This window comes from Pinus tabuliformis, chromosome 5_2, assembly GCF_031772625.1.
Source record: "Pinus tabuliformis cultivar Carrire ecotype Pingquan chromosome 5_2, CPIR1, whole genome shotgun sequence".
Taxonomy (NCBI): domain Eukaryota; kingdom Viridiplantae; phylum Streptophyta; class Pinopsida; order Pinales; family Pinaceae; genus Pinus; species Pinus tabuliformis.
The window spans coordinates 113,302,662-113,321,431 of NC_142306.1; the positions used below are offsets into that span (position 1 = coordinate 113,302,662).

The window sequence follows — 18,770 nt, forward strand, 5'->3', positions numbered from 1 at the left end:
TAGATTAAAATAACACCCCAAAAAATTCTAGAAATCATCCCCAATTTATTGTTATCACTAGTCAAAATCCATCATAAGGTCAAGAAATCATTGTTACCATGAGAATTCGGAACAATGTTGAACGTAGCTTCTGTCAATTATACCAAGCACTCTGTCAATGCCTCTACATATCACATTGTTTTGATCACCTCCTCTATAGAAATTGATCGTATTATTTGTGCTCAATCTACCTTTCATGGTCACTGTCTATTTCTGATATAGATTTTCTCAAACAGGTACCATCAAATTTGAACATGCCCATGTCCTCGAAGAAGTTGCCTAATGCAACAAGAATACACATACTACTTGCTTGGATAGCCAAGAGAATAACAATGCATGTCGAGTCTTCATGATGATATTTCGTTAATATTTAAAGTAGCAGATTCATCATATTAAAGGATTTTGAAGAAATATAGTTTAATGACAAAGCAAATTACAGAATACAGGCTTTTTCGTGAAGAGAATACTTGTTCAAAGTATGGCTTTGACACCTGACTTAGGATGACCTGCTATAGTATGCATTGTTAACATGTCATATCTAGAAATAGAGGAATTTAGATTCAAGAATTCATCAAAATGCAAAACATAATCTCATGCTTCTTATCTTCATAGGTTGTACGAAAACAAGGATCTAGGGTAAAACTAATAACAGTGATCCATGCACTAGAGCATTCTCTAATTCTTCAAATAAATCAATGGGAGGAGGCATAACACATTCAAAATCTGGGAGCTCATGGCTTGAACATAAAGAAATAAGTGGCAATGATCCAACATATGGAGAAACGAAAACGAATCTGAATGCAACAAGATTTCAAATGATTTTACAAAAACAACAAGGCTTTAAAGTACAAAATATGCAGACAGAACAATGACATTTTGAGTTTTTCGAAATTTGTAGCTACAAATTTTGCAAATATCTATCCCATTAAGCTACTTAATGACTTCATAAAAACGACCCTTTGTATGAAACCTGAGCTAATAATATATGTTGCATCCTAAGAGTAAAGTGGAAGCCTACATTTCAAATGTCAATCAATATAGTTGCAAATGGTGTCTAGAAAATTGATAACATCGTTCTTATTTCTAGGCTATCTATAAGAATCAAAATCAAATGTAAGGTATATATATATATATTACTTTGTTAAATTACATATTTTTAATCTAATGTATCATGAAAATTGATTGTTTAGTCTATCACTATCAGCTCCTTCTAGAAACAAGATATATATCCTTGCGGAATGGGGAAATGCCTTTGAAAATCCTTCATGCAAATATTCTTGAAAGTATACATTTTAGTAGATGCATGTGATAACAATAACTTGGGGGATCACAAGCACTTAGCTTTGCTCCAAGAATTTCCAGGTGAAAGCACATGATATACTTTTCGCTAATAAGCGAAAAAGTAATTGTTTAAAGACTAGAAAAATCTGTAAAACAATCCTTTTTTTCTTTCAACAGCCTTTTATAAATGTAAAAGATGTCACATGTGCAGAGTTTCTTTGGCACTTTCTACCAACAGAAACAGATTTTGCCAGATTTAGTCAGAGATCAGAAGTTCCACCAGACCAAAACAGGGCCAGGAACTAGCTGAAAACACATTACAAAAAACATTGCAAGGCGGCAACAATCTGGGCAACATAAACCCCCAACCAATAAAAGCAGAGCATCAAACTTCCACCTATCACAAGATGTATTTAAAAAAGTGAAGCTACCTTCACACAAAAACAAAAAATCCTTCGCTGATGACTGATCCCTGATCAATGCATTGACATCTAATCAGTCCAAGCAGCAAGAGGATCCCCCTCCCAGATAGCAGGTCCGCTTGAGAGTTCTGTTCCTTGAAGATGTGGCAGAAAGAAATCGAATTGAATCATTCTTTATAGCTTGGATTTGCAAAAGCCAGTGGGATAGTGAGGGCACAGTTTCACTGCAAAGAAAAACAAGAGAGTTTTGTGTAAGATTCATGTACATTACAAAAAACATTGCAAGGCGGCAACAATCTGGGCAACATAAACCCCCAACCAATAAAAACAGAGCATCAAACTTCCACCTATCACAAGATGTATTAAAAAAAGTGAAGCTACCTTCACACAAAAACAAAAAACCCTTCGCTGATGACTGATCCCTGATCAATGCATTGACATCTAATCAGTCCAGGCAGCAAGGAGATCCCCCTCCTAGATAGCAGGTCCGCTTGAGAGTTCTGTTCCTTGAAGATGTGGCAGAAAGAAATCGAATTGAATCATTCTTTATAGCTTGGATTTGCAAGAGCCAGTGGGATAGTGAGGGCACAGTTTCACTGCAAAGAAAAACAAGAGAGTTTTGTGTAAGATTCAAATTCACATGTTATTAAAATAATTGAAAATTTCCAGTTCCTTACTGAAATTATTCACTCAATTGTCAATTAAGAGGAAAGTGTAGTAATACAAAGAGAATTAATTGCTTTACATGTTGCTTCACAAGCGCTTCCATACACAGACATAAACAAACCAGACAGAGACCAAAACATGACATAGATATATGCAGTTTTGCTGCTAGTTTTAGATAAAACAAAAATATTCAGAAAAGTTATCTATTTGGATGGTGAGTCGACCTGAATGGTACCAAGATAAACATCATTTTCTTTAGAAATTGTGAAGTCTAGGTCGGCAAGTATTTTGGCCAAAATGTTGACCTGTCCTTAAGCTTCCTAGTCTTTTTTTGCATCTCATAGATACATAGTGATATCTCTTACTGAGTTTTTGAGCGTTCCACATACATGCTTGTGCCATATAATCTAAAGTACTAATTACATCGGTTAGAAAACGCACTGCAAACAAATTAAATGATAGAAGACTGGTCCAAGAAATTGCAAGTGTGAAAAAATACAGGGCTACCAGTAGATTATGTACCTGCCGATTATGAACATAATCCAGGAATGAAGGAACATCTGGAAATCGATGTATATCCTCTTCAGATGTAGCTAGAGATATCTGATTCCTAGTCTGTTTTTGCATCTCATAGATACATAGTGGTATCTCTTACTGAGTTTTTGAGCGTTCCACATACATGCTTGTGCCATATAATCTAAAGTACTAATTACATCGGTTAGAAAACGCCTCGCAAACAAATTAAATGATAGAAGACTGGTCCAAGAAATTGCAAGTGTGAAAAAATACAGGGCTACCAGTAGATTATGTACTTGCCGATTATGAACATAATCCGGGAATGAAGGAACATCTGGAAATCGATGTATATCCTCTTCAGATGTAGCTAGAGATCTTTGATTCCTAGTCTGTTTTTGCATCTCATAGATACATAGTGGTATCTCTTACTGAGTTTTTGAGCGTTCCACATACATGCTTGTGCCATATAATCTAAAGTACTACTTACATCGGTTAGAAAACGCACCGCAAACAAATTAAATGATAGAAGACTGGTCCAAGAAATTGCAAGTGTGAAAAAATACAGGGCTACTAGTAGATTATGTACCTACCGATTATGAACATAATCCAGGAATGAAGGAACATCTGGAAATCGATGTATATCCTCTTCAGATGTAGCTAGAGATCTCTGATTCCTAGTCTGTTTTTGCATCTCATAGATACATAGTGGTATCTCTTACTGAGTTTTTGAGCGTTCCACATACATGCTTGTGCCATATAATCTAAAGTACTAATTACATCGGTTAGAAAACGCACCGCAAACAAATTAAATGATAGAAGACTGGTCCAAGAAATTGCAAGTGTGAAAAAATACAGGGCTACCAGTATATTATGTACCTGCCGATTATGAACATAATCCAGGAATGAAGGAACATCTGGAAATCGATGTGTATCCTCTTCAGATGTAGCTAGAGATCTCTGAAAACAAATGGTGTCCCCATCTTCAAGCTGCATGATTGACGTCACCACAAATATAGGAAATAATATAGTGAGGGAACCATACTTAGTAACAAACTTCATTGCATGAATTTCAAATAATAAATCCCCTCACTGACCCTTTCTAAAATAAATAGAGATACAATAATGATAAAACAAGTATTGAGAACAATGGTATAAAACTGAACTAACCTGGCTAGATCGAAAAGTAATTCTCTTTTCAATGGGTTCACACATGACATTTGGTTCAAATTTGATTTCCTACATATTACAACACCCAATGCATAAAAAATTAACCAATGGATCATAGACAACCAACAAACTAGGTGCAACAAGGATCCACAGATACCTTGGAATAAGAATGCTTATAATTAATTTGCCAGCACCACATGACATCGTCACTAATTAGTGTCACAGGACCCAAAAGCTTTTATTCAACTAACCTCGTAAAATCTTTTATTCAACTAACCTCGTAAAGATCAATTTCCTCATCTGGTGGAAAACCAGCCATGGCATTCAGCTTTGTAATAATTTCTATTGGCTTGCCTAGAGCCTTGACAAAAAGCCTCCCAACATACCTGAAAGACAACAACACTTAATCATATAGACCCAATAAAACATCCCACAAGGCATTGTATTGAAAGGCAAAGTGATTTAGAACATTCAAGATAAACAAAAGCTATTACCTGAGCTCTTCTCTCTCTGGATCATACAGTTTGGAAAACAAAATTATATCATCTTTTGTTTTATCAGGAGGTGGGAGCAGTCGATTGACTCCGATTAAAATTTTCAGCAGACAAAGATTGCTATACAATCTAAAAGACAATACCATGTGTTCATAGTACAACTGTGAAAGTGAATTCAAAAGCTTACAAGGCCGGAATGACCTTTTGTGCTTTTCAGGCATGCAGATATAAATTAGAACATCAAATTATGTACAACACAAAGGCAATCTATGTATCGATCAGCTAATAAGGAAAATTAATGCACTGACAGAAGTGAAGAGCATGTTACAGATTGGGTGGGGATCAAGGTGTGATACATGCCAGACCCGGGTTTTGATGAGCCTGTGCTAATTTATACAAATTTGGAGCTGGTGTAATCCTGCATGGAACAACCTGACCAAATTCTGAACCAGTGCAGTAATCATTTTTCTGAAATTGCATTTCAGAGAATGGATGATCAATAGCTTATACATATAAATATATTTGACCATCCGTTTTGAAATATCAACACTGAGAAGGCTAACTTGAGAAGGATTTTTTTCATATTGATCATATTAGAAGCTACAATTGATTAACCACCACTACTGCTACTGATTCAAAACCTATCAAGTCAATAGGCATGTTCAGGAAGGCCTATCTGTTCGGGAAGGCATATAAGTCAAAGAATCTTATGGTTATATCAAAGAATCTTATTGTTATATAACCTGTTTAATGTATAGCTTTATGGAGAGAAAATATATTAAAATGACAACCATCGTTGTATAAGGAACAGATTAGTGGAGACACAGTTAGGCAGCCTATCCAGTAATCCAAAATAACAAGGTAAAGTAGGAGCACTGACTAGGAAGAAGGACAAATGTTGGACTTGTCCTAGATCCACCTGAAATTGTAGTGATCACCATCAGTTTGGAAAACTCAACACCTTGACTTACAAACTCATTATAGCATCCATTACATTGAAGGTATTTAACCATCCAAGGAAGTTAAACACCCGAGTAGAAGAAGCAAGCAAGTTGCGCTATATTGATCTGAGGCTATCATATTAGCAGAAGCCAAGCCACCAGAACTTAGACACGGAATTGTGCCCTGGACACATTTTATTCACAAGCAAGAAACAAAAAGCATGTCCTAGGCACATTTCCAAGAACCAGATTCAAAACAGAATGAAGAATTAGAGAAGTATAATTCTGAGAGAACATTTTTTCAGAGGCAGAAACATGCCCACCAACACTCAGTTTCATAAAAGACTTTTGTTCTCTAATCTTCTTTGCCGACGAGAAGAAACCAGCATGGCATCCACCAAGTAGCAACAAAGAATGTGGAAGATGAACTGGACAGTCGAACAGAACATACACAAAATCTAGACGCATATACAGAGGAACCCACTCAGCATACCCAGACCGATGTAGAGAGATCTGAACGTATTTCTATTTCCAGAACACAATATTCTGCGATATTTTAAAGAAAGTTCAGACACTGGTTTCAATTTCCAGTTAACAAGAATCGGAGTTTTGAGAACAACCTTATGCATACATGGACAATAGAAACACAAAAAAGAATAAATGTTCGTTGCTTACCTGCTAAGAAGCATCGCTTAGCTCATGCTCTAGATCTTGTAATTTTTCTTCCTTTTCCAAAAAAACCTTGTATTCCTCAACAAAAAGAGGCTTTACTCCTACCCAATCCATTTTTCAGAGGCAGAAACATTCCCACCAACACTCAGTTGCATAAAAGACTTTTGTTCTCTAATCTTCTTTGCCGAGGAGAAGAAACCAGCATGGCATCCACCAAGTAGCAACAAAGAATGTGGAAGATGAACTGGACAGTCGAACAGAACATACACATGTAGAGAGATCTGAATGTATTTCTATTTCCAGAACACAATATTCTGCCATATTTTAAAGAAAGTTCAGACACTGGTTTCAATTTCCAGTTAACAAGAATCGGAGTTTTGAGAACAACCTTATGCATACATGTACAATAGAAACACAAAAAAGAATAAATGTTCCTTGCTTACCTGCTGAGAAGCATCGCTTAGCTCATGCTCTAGATCTTGTAATTTTTCTTCCTTTTCCAAAAAATCCTTGTCTTCCTCAACAAAAAGAGGCTTTACTCCTCCCCAATCGATTATGACGGAGAAAGGGGCGACACACTTCTGTTATTTGAAGAATATTTATCAACCAGTAGCACAATGGAGAAATTAAAGTTGCAGAGAAAAAGTTTGAATCATTAAAAGCGAAGGTTGAGAAAAAGTTTGAATCGTTAAAAGAAAAGGTTGAACGTAACAAAAGTTTGAATCGTTAAAAGCAATGGTTGAACATAACAAGCGACGTGGTTCAACATAAAGTGTCATAATGCATGATTGAAACGTGGCTGAAGAGCAGGACAACTGTGACAGGTACCAGTGGTTTCTGGCGAGCTTGTATCATACACCTCCGCTGATCGATCCCATCGTAGGAGTTGTGAGCTTGTGTCCTGTAGAAGTCGTGGAGCTTGGGAGGAAAACTCCATGGGCCTTTCCCCACTGCCCTCGCTTCTTCAAGATTCAACGTGGGATTTCTTCAATCCATTTACCTCGTGCTCGCTCTCGCTCGATAGTCTTTATACATACAATGGTCAGACGAGATTGAGTCAAGTTTTCGATGAAGATGACATCAGGGAGATGAATCAGGTGAGGGAAGAAGAAGGGATCCCGGATTTGGAAGAAGAGGATCAACAAAAGAGCAAGAATGAAGGTGAGAGAAATGAAATTCAAGTAGATCCTTCAAAAGGCTCTGTTTTATATATCCTTTAAAGGGTACTTAGCTGGGTGGTGAAACCTGCTACCTGGCGTGTTAAGATGGAAGATGGTGGAGAGCATCACCGACTGGAGAGTGTTTATAAAGCAAAAACTTGCATGCACAGTCAGGAAGGAAGCAATTCCAAGCTGAAAGTCTGTCCACCATAAGCAATTGGGCATCCGCCATTATTGAAAGGTGACTTATGAAAAGTCTGGTGGAGAGCATCACCGACTGGAGACTAGTGCTTGAGGTAGAAAAGTACGTTCCTAGCGAGGAGGCCGTAAATGAAGTCATGAGAAGGCTGGAGGAAGAAATTGGCATGACTTCTTATCCGTCCTCAAACCTTGGGGATGATTCAACGGCCTTTGACAAGTCTAGAGGCCATGAAGGCCGAGAAACCCTAGCTTCAGACTCAAAGATTGATCTGATTTATCTGCTGGAGGCATCAGACAATGAGCTCGGAATTCCCCTGAGCCCCGTTCTGGACTTGAAGGATGAAGTCTGCCAATCCCCCAATGAAACATCCGAGTGTTTGTTCAACAACCCGGATCTTGAATCCTTTGGTGAAATTGGCACTTTGAGGACAGTTGCAGAGGTCGAAGGATTTTCATGTACGAATTTCCCGAGAAATTCAACACAGATGTCTTCAAACTGTGCGAGTTTGGGCTTGCAAAATGGCTCAACATATGTCTGAGATGCTCAGAAAACGCAGCCGAGATCTGGAGTGCCTGCCCGACTACACTGATGTCCCAGAGTGGAAACGCTTCCAGGTTGAAGAAATGGATCAGTTTCATCATCCTCTGCTGTTAGATAAAACCCTAGCAGCAATAGAAGAAGAGTACGTTCCTAGCGAGGAGGCCGTAAATGAAGTCATGAGAAGGCTGGAGGAAGAAATTGGCGTGACTTCTTATCCGTCCTCAAACCTTGGGGATGATTCAACGGCCTACGACAAGTCTAGAGGCCATGAAGGCAGAGAAACCCTAGCTTCAGACTCGGGGATTGATCTGATTTATCTGCTGGAGGCATCAGACGATGAGCTCGGAATTCCCCTGAGCCCCGTTCTGGACTTGAAGGATGAAGTCTGCCAATCCCCCAACGAAACATCCGAGTGTTTGTTCAACAACCCAGATCTTGAATCCTTTGGTGAAATTGGCACTTTGAGGACAGTTGCAGAGGTTGAAGGATTGTCATGTATGAATTTCCCGAGAAATTCAACACAGATGTCTTCAAACTGTGCGAGTTTGGGCTTGCAAAATGGCTCAACATATGTCTGAGATGCTCAGAAAACGCAGCCAAGATCTGGAGTGCCTGCCCGACTACACTGATGTCCCGGAGTGGAAACGCTTCCAGGTTGAAGAAATGGATCAGTTTCATCATCCTCTGCTGTTAGATAAAACCCTAGCAACAGTAGAAGAAGAGTACGTTCCTAGCGAGGAGGTCGTAAATGAAGTCATGAGAAGGCTGGAGGAAGAAATTGGCGTGACTTCTTATCCGTCCTCAAACCTTGGGGATGATTCAACGGCCTACGACAAGTCTAGAGGCCATGAAGGCCGAGAAACCCTATCTTCAGACTCGGGGATTGATCTGATTTATCTGCTGGAGGCTTCAGACGATGAGCTCGGAATTCCCCTGAGCCCCGTTCTGGTCTTGAAGGATGAAGTCTGCCAATCCCCCAACGAAACATCTGAGTGTTTGTTCAACAACCCGGATCTTGAATCCTTTGGTGAAAATTGGCACTTTGAGGACAGTTGCAGAGGTCGAAGGATTTTCATGTACGAATTGCCCGAGAAATTCAACACAGATGTCTTCAAACGTGGCCGTGCCTTTCCAGACGTGATGCTTCTCACAACGAGGGTTTTAACTCACCTCTGCGATGGCGCAATCCCTGGTACATGGATTTGGCTGAACAGTATTTGCAAGTGTTGGAAAAGATTTCTCATAGGCACGCATCTGCCTGTCTTCGTGGTGGTTATAGCACGGCCACAGCTGCACAGCTGCAGCCCCTGCATGCAGAACACTTGCCTGCAAATACGCCTGCCTGCAAATACGCTTGAATTGTAAAGACAATTAAAATTCCAAACACTCCAAACTAATGCTAGGAAACATTAACATTAATACCCGAATTCGTCTGACGGTCAGCAATAATATACACACCTATTTCCCTTAACCTAAGCTCTGGCCTCTCCTGCCTCGGGAAGAGGCCAAATAAGATGGCAGTCCAGAGCATCTTGGTCATCCTAGCGGGGAGGGCACACAGCGTTCTGAAACCTTGATCTAAACCTTGATATAACCAACGCATTCGGCGAAACAGTACTCTGAATTAATGCTAACTCAAACAAAATTGATTCCTATAGTCCCTGGCCATTGCCAGATGGCAGGGACTAATAATAGAGAAAACCTTGCATAATGAAAGTTCAACTATTAAAAATGGTGAGTCCGATATGGCATTTAGCTAACTTCATTTTAATGGTAAGCGTGATGTAGCATTTAGTTAACTTCATACAATATTGATATCAATGAAAATAAACCTTTTATTACTAATAGACACAGATAACGAAAGTCCAACTATACTTACATACAATATTTATATTAATGAAACCTTTTATTAGTAATAGAGACAACCTTGCATAATGAAAGTTCAATTATTAAAAATGGCGAGTCATGTGGCATTTAGCTAACTTCATTTTAATGGTGAGTATGTGGCATTTAGTTAACTTCATTTTTCTCTAGTAGCATTTTTTTTTATATTCTTAAAATAAAGAAAAAAATAAGAAAACAAACAAATTATTTGCATTAATTTAACATTTGTCAAAATTTTAGAGTTAAGTTTTATTAACAAACTTCCTTCATCAAATTGATTTAGAGGAAAAATTGCTTTAAAAAATAGTGCACGTGGATTGTTGTATATTGTACAATCTAAAATAATAAATACAACTTTGCATAATTGAACTTCAAGCTTTCCAACTCAAATTTACTGAGCTAACTAGGTGATAATATCATGTCACACTAGTTAACTACATCCAAGTTGCCCTGCTAATGTGGAAATTCGATTTACTCAATTTGACTAAGGCTAAAGTCAAATTGAACCTTTCTTGCTACTTTTTTTCAACACTCCCTCTTAACAAGAAAGGGATTTTCCACCACCCCAATCCTACACCTGTAGAATTCGAATTTACCTCTTGACAATGCCTTTGTCAAGATGTCAACATCTTTCTCCTTAGTTGGAATGTACTGTAGCAACATAATTCTCCTCTACACACAATCTCGCAAATGATGATATTGAATATCAATGTGCTTGGACCTATCATGAAATATCATATTCTCAGAGAGCTTAATGCAACTTTGATTAGCACAATATAGCACTGTCGGGTTCATCTCCTGATTGAATAGTCCCACAAATATTTTCCTCATCTAGGTTTCTTTACATGCAGCTTGGCTTGCATCCATGTATTCAGCCTTTGTTGAGTTGAGTGCCATAGACCTCTACTTCCTACTGTACCAGGAAATAGTCTTGGACCCAACACTAAAGATGGCACCTGATGTACTTTTATTGTCGAATGGGCTCCCTGCCCAATCTACATCAGTGAAGCCTTGCAGCTTCACTCCCTCTGTTCGTTTTTACATTAATCCATACTGGATAGTGCCTTTGAGGTATTGTACCGCATGCTTTGTTGCCTTCCAATATAATTTGGTAGGCCTCAACATAGTGTGTCTAAGTTGGTTGATTGCATAGCACATGTAAGGTCGTGTGTTCACAAGATACATCAGTGAACCCACAAGTTGCTTGTAAATGGTAGCATCAACTTCCTCACCTGAAGAAGCATACTCCTTCCTCCAGTTTGTAGCTATAGGTGTGTCCATGGGCTTACAATTCTCCATGTGAAATATCTGAAGTATCTCGGTAGAATAATTGCCTTGAGACACAAACAATTCACCATCACCCTGCCATACTTCCATCTCGAGGAAGTAATTCATGAGGCTCATGTATTTCATCTTAAATTCCCTTGCAAGATCCTCTTTGCAAGAGTGGATCAACTTCTCATCACTTGTCAATATTAAATCATCAACATACAAAACAAGAATAAGCAACTTACCATCTACCACAATGTGATAGAGGTTCACATATGCTTCACTTTTGGTGAAGCCCAATCCAATGAGATAATTGTCGATCCGAGTGTACCATGCTCAGGGCGCCTGTTTGAGACCATACAATTCTCTCTTGAGTCGGCACACATGTGACTCTTAATCATATGTATCAAATCCTTTTGATTGCTCTATGTATATTTACTCCTCAACAACACCATTGAGAAAGGAAATCTTCACATCCAACTAGTGGATTTTACACCCCATCAGCACAATCAATGCTAGAATGGATTTGATTGAGGAATATCTTGAAACTAGTGAAAAACTTTCCTCATAGTCCACTCCCTCTATCTGAGGGAACCCTTTGGCCACAAATATAGCCTTGCACTTCTTGATGCTCCTGTCAGCTTCATGTTTCCCTCTATAGATCCATCTCAAACCAACCATTGTTTTCCCTTCTGGTCTCAGCACCACCTCCCATACATTTTTCTTCATGGTGGATTCATATTCTTCCACCATGTCATCAACCCAAAAAGGTTAAGAAACTACTTCCTCAAATGAGTAAGGTTCTGTCTCACTGACTCTGTCATGAGATCCATGTAACCAGTGTACCTATCAAGTGACCTCCTCTTCTTGTGTTGTGATGTGGGGGCTCCCACATTCTCCCTAGCATCCTGCAACAATTTATTGACTTCTTTGGTTATCTTTCTGCCTTCTCTGAAATATTCTGGTTGAGTGGGTGCCTCCACTCTACCTACGGTCTGCTCCTTTGCATGTGGCTGCTCCAGAACCTCTTGAAGCTCATCCTGAGGCTCCTCCTTTGGAGCTATAATTTCCTTCTCTCATGGGATATTCATCTCTCATTCTAGAGAGTATATCATAGCCTTGTCCTCGTCGAACTTGACATCTCTCCTCACAACTATCATCCTCAGTGAAGGAAAATACACATGGTAATTGTGTGGAGTTTCGATGTATCCTAGCAAATCTCCCAACTCTATTATAGGCTCAAGTTTATTCCTCAAACCCTTGGATACATGATGATAAACTGAAGGTCTAAGAATTATGAAATGAGACACATCAGGCTTTCTCCCAAAGAAAGCTTCCTCTGGTGTGATTGTACTAAGTATTCAATGAGGACTCTAATTCTACAAGTAGACTATTGTGTTGCATGCTTCTTCCCATTGATGCAATGACAACCCCTGATCATGTAACATGGCCCTTAATTCTCCCACTATTCTATTATTTTTCCTCTTAACTACCCCATTTTACTCTGGGTTATGGAGTGGTGTCAACTCTCTTCGAATACCTTCTTTTGCACAAAAATCCTTGAAGGAATGCGAACTAAATTCACCTCCATTTTCACTCTCGAGAGCATTCACATTCTTCCTAGTCTCCTTCGCTACCAATGCTTTGAATTCAACAAATTTTGAGAAAACTTCATCCTTCTTCCACATGAAGAAGATCCAACATTTTCTAGAGAAATCATCAATAAAAATAACATAGTACTTATGTTTTTTTATGGAGGTTATATAAAAGGGTCCACAAACATCAAAGTGGACTCGGTCCAAGATTGCATTGGATCTACTATCTCGGCCATTAAAAGTGGATTTGACATATTTCCCCAATGTGCAACCCATGTAGACATCCTACTGGTCAACGGAGTCTGGTGGTAATTTGTTGCATGACTTTTAAGGCACCATGGTGTAAATGACCCAATGTCCTCTTCCAAAGTTCTCCCACATCTCAACTCTGCACTTTTTATGCCTTACTGGTCAATGCAGCATAATATACCACCTCAAGTTTGTATAGGTTCTTGACTCGAACTCCAATATGCTTCAATTTTCCAATAGCTATGTGTCTCATAAAATATTTATCTTTACTGAAAATAACAACATAGTCACGATCCTCCAAAATTGATACAGAGATCAGGTTCTTCTTTAGCCCAGGGAAAAACATAGCATCTTTGAGGTGAAGAGGTGAGGCTATCTCCCTCTCAAATGTGATAATACCAATTATTGTATCACTTTACCTCCCATCACCCCCCAATTTGATATGCATCTAGAGATCCTTCTCATCCAAGCTACTGAAAAAATCCATGCACCATGTCATATGGAATGAGGCACCAGAACAAGGTACCACACACTCCCCATAATAGTGTTGGGCATGCATGCTATTAGGGTGAAGTATAATTCAAATTGTAAAGCTAATGCTTCACCTACTTCTCCTCCTGAAGGCTTATTGTTAAATTTATTATGCGGACATTTTGTTGCATAATGCCCGTATTCATGGTAGTGGAAGCATTTTATCTTACTCGAGTCTTTCTTCTTTCCATTATTTTCACTATATTCAAGTTTGCTCTGGGTCTTCTTTCCTTTTCCCTTCTTCCCCTTTCCAACCAATGAAAATTTATCTTCATCCTAAGCTTTGGATTATGTTCCATCTCTGTTATTTCTCGTGAACTCCTCTTGAACCAAATTGAACCACAACCTTTCCCAATTCAATAATTTTTCCCTTCCATTCATAGAGTCCTAGTAGTTGTGCCGGAATTTTGGAAGACCTAAAAGAGCTACGCTCACCAGGTCATCTTCTGCTACATTCTCCCCGACCCCTCCAGGCTCATCTCAAACTTGTGTAAACCTGGAGAGATACTACAGAATAGTGTCATTTTTCTTCATCATGATGTTTCAAAGTTTGTCTTTTAGGGCCAATTTTCTATGGTCATTGCTATTTTTGAATAGCTCTGTCAGTGCCTTCCAAAATTCAAATGCTCTCTTTTTACCATGGATATTTGAGACCACATGGTCTCTCACACCTTCCCGAATAATTATTCTCGCCTTTGCAACATCCTTCTTCCACTAGGTTATCTGTTGTGCATCTGAATGTGGAGGTTTTTCAATATGAGTTTTCACATATTCTAACACACCATTGTCATGGAGAACTGCTTTCGTTTGATCCTTCCAGACTATGAAATTCGAGCTACCCTCCAGGGCATACTCCAATCTCAGTTCATTGAAAGACATTCTCCTGAATCCAAAGAAAAGTTGTTACACTGAAGCTGCAAATTCGAAATTCTTGAGGGACAAATTCGAAATATTAGTTCTAATGTGATTTCAGGGCTTTGATACCATGTAGAAATTTTGATAGAAACTACTCAAGATTTCAACCTGAAAATAAGAGACACAATTCTACATTACTGGTCTACAGAATGAAAATCAAGATTTAGAACAACATGCATAGACATGCAATAAGAAAAACCACAAATACACAATGATTTCTAGGGGAACCCAACTGGGAAATGATCTGAAAGTGGATGAGGTGTCTTTTTCCTCTTCTCCAAAATCAAACAAAAAAATAAACAAGGATCGTTCTGATGCTTTGCAAGGTAATAATGGGTCTTGACACAAAAACGAGTTTTTCCAATGTCTCTTCAAGTCATGAGTTTTTCTTCACATGCAAACTTAACATAAGCAACATAATATCACATAAACCATATAGGCATCATGAAGAGCATAAAAAAATATTTGGTGACGGAGTTCACCCCTCTTGGGCTACATCTTTAGGCCTGGCAACATAGCCAGACCACTCCATATATTCAGTATAAAAGGAAGTACATAAAATTTTGTTGATGAAAACATGTGGCGATTTACCCTACAAGGAAATGTTCTCTTGCAAAGAACTCTCACTTAAAATAGCAACACAAGGCATCTACTACGAAGACCCTATACTCCAACTGAAATGAGCCTACATGAGCATATGAGCACTTCAATTCCACATTGAAGCACATATAAAAAGCTTTCCTCAACATAACATAGTGAGAAAAGTAAACCCAAGCTAAACCTTGCAAGTAACAACTGCTACAGTAGAATTCTAAAGATAAGAAAACCCCTACAAGGCCTTCTCCATGCTCAAACACCTTCAAGAACTGCTTCAAAAACCTGATTGATTCATACACCCTTGGTCTTCAACTTGCAAAAATACTCCTTAAATGTGCTCAAATCAGTAATTAGAGGTCACCTTTCGATCCAAAATGTCCAAAAACCCCTAGGTAGACTATTCTTGAGCTCCAAAACACTGAAAACTCACAAAGATATGGCTCCCCAAGCTCACCCTTGAGTTTTACTGTTAACTATCCTACAAATCCGACCAACAGTCTAACCGTCCTACAAATTCGCCTTGCTTTTCGCTAACAAAGCAACATTTTCGCCCTATGCCAATGCATTTTGTTGGACGAATAAATTGTCTAATGACCCCTTAAGGCTGAAAATTCAAGCCATATGGCCATATAAGGTCATGGGTTGGGCCGTAACACCCGCCCCCACCGGCCTAGCCCCTTAACCACTGGGCCATGGTTCCAACTGCTCCACAGTACCTAGGGTTGGCCCTTGAATCCTCACACCCATCGCTTTGGCTCCCTCTACTCGCACCACAGTCCTGTGCATTACCAAGTGCCCTAGACTAGGGCTAAACCTTAGCCCCTCAACTGTCAACGCTTGTAGTGCTCCGCCCTCCGGTTCTATGCTGTGTTATGTGACCTCGGTTGCTCCTCCGTGGGTTGTGGTCCTGTGATGTGTGTAGTGAATAAGGGCCAAGGGCTTAGCCCCTACCCCAACCCCTAAACTTGAATTTCGAAAAGTTTAAATAGCAATTTGTCACTATGATTAACAAGAACCACCACGAAGTCCTAACAATAAGTCGTTGCACAACTAGTTCGGAGGTTGGGGGTTCGAACCACCCGGACCTCACCCCTGCCATACCATAATTTTACTTGACCCAAGGCTGCCACATGGCAAACCATGAATAGGCCATGTGGCACCATATAACTGGTCCAATTCAAACTTTCACGAACCAATAAAAATGTGCCAAAACTAGCGAACCAAAATATGCCAAGTGTCAGCACCCAGTTGGCTCAGGGTACACACAGTCAACTGCCCAATTAGCAGACCTGGTCATTTTTTATTTTTTGGTTCAAACGATCAGAACACAATATCTTGAGCATACGGTGCCAGATTGAGGTGAAACAAACGTAATTGGATTCAATGACGAGAACTTTGACTTAAAGCTAATTTAAAGAATTTCTGGCACTTTTATTTTTGAGCTAAAATTTGATCACCTAATCACACCTCCCCACTAGGAACTTTTGGACTCCAAAAGTTTACTTCTACTAGTAAATAAAATGAGGCTGAAACTCATAATCACCCAAAAACGCAATCCAAAATTCTTACTTTTAAATTGGTACCTTCAAGCCCCAATCAAGGCACTTCATCTATATTCTCTGTGAAGACCTACTGTCCTTTTAAGAATCGAGCCACAAATTCTTATCGCTCATGCAGGAACAAAATATTGATAGGTGGAATTTGAACATTCTCTTTAATCTCATCTTTGCACGGCTCAAAACAACTTCATCTTGAAGTTAAATTGTTGAAGACAAACTTCACTCCATCTTGGAAATCAGAAACAACATAAACTTGCTTTACCGTCCTCAAACTGAGCTTGTACATAAAAAGTACACTGCTGCAAAATTTCAATGATATAATTGCCTTTGCCTACAAAAACATAGTCATCTTGTACAATCTTAAAAATAAATATTGTATTCACAACAAGTTTCATATCGAATACTTGCATCGGTGAGTACATGACAAACTTGTAAACAAACTTGGACAACAACTTGTACATTCCAAAATTCCTTGAACATGTGGACTTATAAACAAGCAAATACAGACATCAATGAAAACAAATGCTTGTTTCACTAGTGACAATTATTGTTCACTTTACAAAATTACCCAAATAGTAAACAACAACAAGTAATTACAAATTTACAAAGCAACTTTACAAATAAGTCTACCCAATCTTTGCCTCTCCTAGGCTTATGGGTTCTCTTTTTGCATCATCTTTGCCTTGAAGGTTGTTTAGGATTGTTTTGAGTCCTCTTTGCCACCTCTTGTTTCCCTTTCATTATGTTGCACAATATCCTTTCCTTTCTTTGAACGAAGCTCTGGATGTAATTTCCAACATCGTTCATTGCCATGCCCATGCATCTTGCAATGGGTACAAAAGAAATTTCTCTTGCTTGCTGACAAAGAAGTCCTCTCATGCAAAGGAGATTCATTATGCTTGATGCCTAGAATCTGATCCATTCTTTTAACCATTACCATGCGTTTCTCACAGACAACCACACAATGGTCAAATGCATCACAGAAAGTACAAGGGTACATATTCCACAAGTAGTCAAAATTACCATGCATTGGAAAACACCCATGAGATTTATACCTATCTCTTGGGATGCAACTTTGACGGAGTGGAGTGGACGATGACATGCAAGGTCCCTTCAATAATTCATCTCAACTCAATGTTTTGCATACGAAGAGTCAAATTATGCTCATGTAGCTCTTGGAGACTATTTTTTCCCATCCTTGCAACTTGGTCAGATGATGCTCTGATACCAACTTGATCTAAAAAATGGAGGAGGTGTCTTTTTCATCTTCTTCAAAATCAAACAAACAAATAAACAAGGATCGTTCTGATGCTTTGCAAGGTAATAATGGGTCTTGACACAAAAACATGTTTTTTTAATGTCTCTTCAAGTCATGAGTTTTTATTCACATGTAAACTTAACATAAGCAACATAATATCACATAACTCATATAGGCATCATGAAGAGAATAACAAAATATTTGGTGACAGAGATTACCCCTCTTGGGCTACATCTCCAGGCCTGCCAACATAGCTAGACCACTCCATATATTTAGTAGAAAAAGGAGTACATAAAATTTTGTTGATGAAAATATGTGGATGTTCCCCCTACAAGGAAATGTTCTCCTACAAAGAACTCTCACATAAAATAGAAACACAAGGCATCTCCTACAAAGACCCTATACTCCAACTGAAATGAGCTTACATGAGCATATGAGCACTTCAATTCCACATTGAAGCACATAAAAAAAAAATCCTCAACATAACATAGTGAGAAAAGTAAACTTGAGCTGGACCCTGCAAGTAAAAACTGTTGTAGTAGACTTCTAAAGGTAATAAAACCCCTACAAGGCCTTCTCCATGCTCAAACACCTTCAAGAACTACTTCAAAAACCTAATTGATCCATACACCCTTAGTATTCAACCGGAAAAAAAGACTCCTTATATGTGCTCAAATCAGAAATTAGAGGTCACCATTAGATCGAGGATGTCCAAAAACCCCTAGGTAGACTCTTATTGAGCTCCAAAACACTGAAAACTCACAAATATATGACTCTCCAAGCTCTCCCCTGAGCTTCACTGTTAATTGTCAT

General features: G+C 38.8%; 1 protein-coding gene and 1 pseudogene across 1 annotated transcript; both read left to right on the top strand.

Moving 5' to 3' along the window:
* Positions 1–8,090: 8,090 nt before the first annotated feature.
* Positions 8,091–8,584, top strand: LOC149157752 (uncharacterized; annotated as a pseudogene).
* Positions 8,585–8,670: 86 nt separating this feature from the next.
* LOC149157753 (uncharacterized) lies at positions 8,671–9,465 on the top strand. The gene has a single exon (XM_089433777.1). It carries the CDS (start codon positions 8,671–8,673, stop codon positions 9,463–9,465), a length of 795 nt encoding a protein of 264 aa, XP_089289903.1.
* The last annotated feature ends 9,305 nt before the right edge of the window (positions 9,466–18,770 follow it).